Source organism: Cyrtonyx montezumae, unplaced genomic scaffold (assembly GCF_038088225.1).
Source record: "Cyrtonyx montezumae isolate F1298 unplaced genomic scaffold, pur_monq_1.0 scaffold_2, whole genome shotgun sequence".
Lineage (NCBI taxonomy): Eukaryota > Metazoa > Chordata > Aves > Galliformes > Odontophoridae > Cyrtonyx > Cyrtonyx montezumae.
The window spans coordinates 17,564,760-17,571,451 of record NW_027071936.1 but is presented as its reverse complement, the minus strand read 5'-3'; the positions used below and the strand labels follow the sequence as shown (position 1 = coordinate 17,571,451).

At 38.8% G+C, this 6,692-nt stretch overlaps 1 protein-coding gene across 1 annotated transcript in view; it reads right to left on the bottom strand.

The window, feature by feature from the left end:
- Positions 1–846: 846 nt before the first annotated feature.
- Positions 847–6,692, bottom strand: part of DKK2 (dickkopf WNT signaling pathway inhibitor 2) — a 49,061-nt gene continuing 43,215 nt past the window's right edge. The window contains exons 2-4 of the mRNA XM_065736518.1: positions 6,460–6,610; positions 5,141–5,290; positions 847–4,742 (exon numbers count right to left, since the gene is read on the bottom strand). Of these exons, the coding sequence (XP_065592590.1) occupies positions 4,492–4,742; positions 5,141–5,290; positions 6,460–6,610 (552 nt within the window). The 3' untranslated portion in view covers positions 847–4,491. The remainder of the gene's footprint in view (positions 4,743–5,140; positions 5,291–6,459; positions 6,611–6,692) is intronic.

Genomic DNA, 6,692 nt, shown 5'->3' with positions numbered 1-6,692 from the left:
GTGCAGAGCAAAACATTATAATTTGAATGGGGGAGTGCAGAACTTCTGAACTAACTCTGTTCCTTCACCCTTGTTTCCTGCAGCTACAGGTACATGCCATACACCACGCTGGTGAGCTAGGTAAGAAAGCATAACAACTAACTTTTCTTCCTTAGTTTGATTTTAAAACAAAATTAACGACAGCTTTGAATTAAATGAAACTCAGCCCAGTGCAAAAATGAAAAAAAATCCCACCAACCAAAGGAACCCGCATTCACTTTGTCAGGGCTACATGTGAGACTGCTTTTGTGTATTTATTTTTACTTTTCCTCACCTCAGTGTGGACAGTTAGTTATTTTCAGAACAACTTACCATCCATTTTTTGATCGTTTGTTTCTAATGAGGTCTTACTGTCTATAAACCCCTCTTAGAGTGAATGGTTTTGGAAGGCTTGGTTTAGAATACCTGATTTTCTGATGGCTTTCATTTTCTGGACATCTTTTTCAAGTAAGTGACTTTCCTAGAAAGAAAGGCAATGGGAAGGGATGAAAAAAACTTTTCTTGGAGTGAATTTAACTTTCTGATTGTGGGTGAGGCTGTAAGGTTGGAAAACTAAGAAGAAAGGGCTGGCAGGTTCTTCAAAAGGTGTCGAGAATGTCATTTCTCACCCTCTTGGTCTCTGTTCAAGAAGGTTCATATGTCTTGTTGTTTTTATCTACTTTTTTTTTTTTTTTTGATTAAGAAAAAGCAGATTAGTCAGAAAACCGAAGATGTACTGAATTCCAGTGAACTGTGTTGATGTTGGGTGTACACTGTTGAAAGTAAGTACATAAATCTATTTTCCTAATTGCTTTAATTAAAAACAAAACAAAACAAAAATTTTTAAACCATAAATACTATGGGTTGCAAACAACATTAAGACAAAGCAAATCATACAGTAATAGATACGTGCTCACATATATACTGTAAATCAAAGATATGCTGCTACGCAGTAGAAATCCATTATTTTTGGAAAGTTAGTGAGTATTTCCAAATAGATGTTGCATTGCTGAGGCTATTCTAGGCTAATAGGAAGAATATTTGAATTGTTCAGCAATAATCTTTTCAGTACTCGTGTCATGACAGCAGATTTCTGAAATGTTACTAAGCCAAAGCCATTCTTAAGTCCTTTGATGAGTGCAACAGGGAGTGAGAGCAATTATCTCTATATTTAGCTGTTCTTTTATTCTTAAACTGATGTATGTTTCCCCAAAATGTTAACTGAGTAGCTTCTAAACACTCAAAATTCAGCCTTGCGAAACTCCTCGCATGCTATGCAGTTCAGCTGTGCTGCTCAGTATTTGTGGTGTGCAGTGAACCGCCTGTGCCTATTGTCTTTGTTCCCAGATTAAATCTCTGAAGGCTGTCTCAAGCTCCACTGAAGTCACTGGGATCTGAAGATGCTCACAACTTTCTTATTAATTACAGTGCTGTTTGCTGTAAGTGTTAAAATGGTCAGAGGAAGACTACCCACCAAAGACCGTAAGAAACAGTAGCAAAACCTTTTTATTTTTGACAAACACTAATGCTACTCGGAGGCCGTTTCATTCTTCAAGTGTACATCTGTTAGAGCAAAGGATTCCCAGAAACAAGTAACAAGAATATTGAGACCATTGCTCAATAACCACAGCTTTTATTTAGCAATAGTTATTGAGACCTGCAAGGGTTTTCCTGGGCTCAGAAGTTGACTGTTTCTTGTAGCAGTATTTTCCAGTTGGGTCATATGGATTATTCTGTGTTATTGGAGCTGAATGCCAGTATCTATCATTTCAGATTTGGTAGCTTTTTATCTCATAGCAATGTGTTTGTATGCTGTAACCTATAGAAAAATGTCATTGTGATTTGAATGTCGGGTGTACCCACTGTGAGTCGCAGGTTTGTATCTCTGTCCAGGGAATGTGTCTGAGCTCTTTCCTTTTTAAGCCTACCTGAAGCAATGAATGCAGATGCATTACTTTCCAACCTTATTCTTGAATGTTTGGGTAGAAATGATGTGTGATCATTTTCATCTGGGCTTTGTGTGTTTGACCTGCCATGAGCCAAGGGTAAGCAGATGCTTTTACTTTTTCAGCCAACGTATACATATCCTTCCAGAAAGAAAAGAACCACTCTCCTGAAGCAGCAGGTAAGTAAAAGAATATGAGTAAAAGATTTGTGGAGAAATGGGAAAGGACATTTAATATATTTAATCTTAATATACATTTTTCTACATTAAAAGTCAACAGGCTGCAAATATATTTTGCTACAAAGCTTTTTGTAAGAAATATCTCTATAAGAAAATACATCTCATTAAACATTTCCTGTAAATAAATTATCCCACATAACTATGTTTTGTAAGAGGAGAAGGGAGAGGGTTAGGCTAATGATAAGAAGAGAGAAAAACTGCTGAGTCCATTTCTGCAACCCCGCTGCTCAATCTGGGCTACATTTTGTTGTACGTGTAGTTGCAATAAAGGCAACAGGGCTCCACTGCTCAGTGTGTGCTGTCAGTGTAAATAACACTTGCAGAATTCGTTTTTTTAATGTACTTTTTTAATACCTTTGAAATGATGTATTCCTAAACCTTATTCCTGTTTTAGGTACACAAGAACTCCCACGAAATAACCGGAGCGGAGCTGCTATGACTGTGAGATTAAAGACTGTTAAAAAAAACAGAAGAGCCCACCCCAGAGCAGTCCCTTATGGCAATTAAAAAGTAACTCCACTAAGGTAAGAGATTTGTGAATTCCTCTTAATTTTCTTTCATAAGAAAAGCTAATGTATTAAAAGCTAAAGCCATTGTATTCTAATTAGGAAATTGGAGCCTCAGTGGGCGCATAAGGTGTAACTTTAAAACAAGCACTGGTAGAGATGTATCAGTGGAAAAAGGTATGTGAGGTACAGGATGCCGTGGTCTCAAAACTACCTATTGGTGTATCGGTGTTCAGAACTGATGAAACAGAAAAGCCTCTTACGTTACAGAATGTGAAACTGAGTAATTCTGAATGGGTAATTACAGATTAGCAGTAGGTCAGTTATCAGACTTCTTAAAAGAAATATCAGTCTATTTATCAACATCTATACAAAGGAATTACTTGTGAACAAGTAAAATGACAAAAGTTTGAAAAGAACTGTGAAAGAAATCAAAGGATGGAGACTATCCTTTTTTTAACTGCTACACAAAAGATGCAGAGTTATTTCCATAATCTGTGTACTTCCATAATTCCTGACAGAAAAAGTTAGAGATGATCCCTTTAGAAGAGATCAAGTTCATGCTTAGATACGTGCCAGAAACGGGTATGCTGCATCATCACACAGTAAGTCTTTTGTGGCTGTACCATATTTTCTTGCATTGTGTTCTGCAGAAGAGGAAGTGCTCTAAAAATCCAACTGTGTTTTTCTCTCTGCTATCTTTAAAAAACAAAATCCATTTACATTTCTGCAGAATGCAATCAGACTTAGCACTAAAAGCAAACTGCAGCCCATTGCTACTATATTAAAAAGTAAAACTTCGAGTTCATAGCCATACAGTCTAAATCCCCCAAGAGCCTACATCTTCTGTTATAACAGCAACAGAGGCACAATTTCTTAACTCTTCGTGTTAGGTACTCAGCACTCCACTGTCTCTTTGGAAATGTCTATAATGCAGGTATGTTTAGGAAAAAAAAAGTATATTTAGGACTAATGAGCACTGCTTGTATATAATTCTGGATTCAGCATGCATGTATTTGTTTCATCTGTTCAATCCAAAGTACACTATCAGTAAACCGAGACAAATACAAGCAATTAAGTGCCGTACTATGACACCGAACTACGTAAAGCATTTCAGTTTGCCTATATATAGGAAAGAAAACCCTGTTTAAATGACTCTCATTAGAGAAACTGCTTGCTGTCTTGAAGTCTTGAAGATGGCAAGTTTTCACCTTTTTGTGAGGGCCTGCATAATTTAGGACTCTTGAAGCAGTCCTACATGCGTGCTTTCTTTGCTCAAGTGTCAGCCCTAAATGACAAGTGTATGGAGATTCACAGTAACTGTATTTCCATCCCTTGCACCTGCAATGTATAATATTTTAGTCAGTGATAATGTGTTGACAGACAAGTCTTCCTGGAATGCACTGCTTCCTATAGGAGTACTACGTATACAATTTATTTAGCAGGCATTGCCATGGTGGAAAACAATTGTAGCCCTTATATTGGCCCCTGGACCATCATGGGACAACACAGCAAGGTAAATGGCATTAATTTCCACTGTACTTATTTGCGTACTAGCATTTCCCACAAACCGTAGGAGTTATTTACAGAAGAACTGCACAGTGGGAAATCTCCAGATGCTCTGGCGTTTTCCAGCAGCTCAAAAACAAATGTATTTGGTGTGACTTTCTTCCACTCCTACCTTGTTACTTTAGCCATTCCTCTTTCACATGCAGTCCTCATTTCCCAGCATGCTGTAACACATTAAATACAGAAAACCAGTCACTTAATACTATCTACCGTTCAGATTTTCTGACACACGTGAAGTCTTGATTTAGAAGAAGACGTTGCATCTTTCCATACTTTGCAGGACAGCCCTTTGGCACAGTCACATCGTTGGAAAATCTCTAGTCCATGGGCGCCTTTCTTGCGCTGCTTGGTGCACACCTCCCCCTGATGCAACACAGGCTTGCAAATTTTGGTCCAGAAATGGCGAGCACAGCAATGTCCCTCAATACAATCCGATGACCGCAGGCAGGGATCGCCTTCATGACCTAAAAAGAGCAATCAAACTGTTTTACCTCAGGGGAAAGTGGGAAAGGACAAATTCAGAAGAATTGCCACAAGACTCAGTAAGGAGAAATTCAGCTACAGGTTTGTAAGCACAGTGACAAATGCCTGATTACACGACTCTTACAAGAAGAGGATGTGCACAGTTTTGCATGACTGAAAAATGAATTTTCAATCCCCTCTGATACAGGTAAGAAACAGATGATATTTCAATCAGGGGAATTTTTGGTCGATATTACCTCGCTTTTTGATTTGCTCTCTGAATTCTCTTCACAGAGATTCACAACCTATGAGATTACTGTCTACTGCTAGTTTGTGTTGCTGCATTTAAACAACATAATGTTATTTGTAACAAAATGGAGAAATGCAAATGTGATCTTACCTTTAATGTGTGACAGCTTGGACTGTGCTCTCCCTAAGTTTTGCCATCCCAAATCCTTGCTAGCATAATGACTGTTCTTCTTGTTGCGTGGCCCGTCTAGTGCAGGGATGTGAGGTGTGAGGATGTTTTCAGTTACTGGTACACAAATACCTGTAAGGAAAAGTCAGTTGGTTATACATTTATACAAGAGGAGAAGAAGCTGAGAAGCATACTTGGACCAGGATCAGTATTGAGACTATTAAGGTGAGGGGATGCTGGTGTCAGCTTTGGTGACTCAGCTCTAAGCACAGCTCTGTCACTGATCCCCAGCCCCTGTTTTCACTGCAGTGGCACTTCACTCCCTGTCACCCAGTCTCACACTCTAACTACCCAGAGATTGTCTCGGTGACAACTCCCCAGGTCTCAGAAGACTATGGGAATGCAAACAGTACAGTTAGGACACAAACCCCGAGGGAGCTCAGGTCTATTTTGCTTCCTTGAGAATATGGTCTCTTTGCAGATTTCCACTGAACTGAACAATACTGAATGTAGTGCTGAAAAAGAAGTTATGATTTCTGTCAGTGGATTCATCACAACAAAAAAGACTGATAGTAGAGAAGCCTTAACCATAAAAATACTAATAAAGAAAATGAAGTGGAGAAAAATTTTAAAGACACGTTAAAAAAACAATTGTAGTGCAAGTTAACGGAGCAGAGGAAATGATAACTATGGATTGAGAGAGGGGAAGGAGGTGAAAGAGGCAGGGGAGACTGAACAGCCTCTAGCATGGCACAGCTCTTGGATTTTGGCTCACACTGTACTGTTGGAGCTGATTCTCTTTTCCCTCTTCTCCTGTCTTCCTCTCCCTTCCATTTCCAAGCCTAGCACCATCCAGTTGTCTTAATACAACAACCACGAACCCACTCACTCTAAATTTACACTCTAATAGGTCATATTTCTACTTGCTAGTTCAGCACCCCACTTCCCTTGTCCAACAACACAATGGATATGTAGCTTTTAAACAGACTGATTAGACTAGTTTCTTATGCAGTTTTGAAAAATGGATCTTAGATTTTTTTAGAAATAGAAAAAAAAGATCATTCAGTATCTTTTCTAAGCCAGAGGAAAAGGGTCAGGATAAGTTAAGTTAAACTTATAGCTGATGTTATTTTCAGTAGAAATCAGTAGATCTCTGAAGAGATTTTATCTTGGTTTAGAAAAGGAACTGTACTTGCGCAGGAAAAATATACCTCTGTGGAGAGTACTCAGAAATCTGTTTTTAGTAGAGGCTCTCAAAATGCTGGTTTGTTTTGAGAGAAAACAAGAAATGAATGACATACCATTGTTGCAGCGATTCCCAAGGCAGCACATGCCATCTCTGTGGCACCGCTTCTTCTTCCTCCGGCACAGCATGCATGCAGATGATGCTTGATGAGGACTGTGGCAGTACCGCCCAACTTCACATTCCTTGTCGTTGGTGCAAGGATAGACCTGGAGGGTAAGAGAAAAAGTTTGCAGTGATGCAGTGTTTAAGACAAATATATGGTCCAATTTCTGAAAAATTAAACAAATA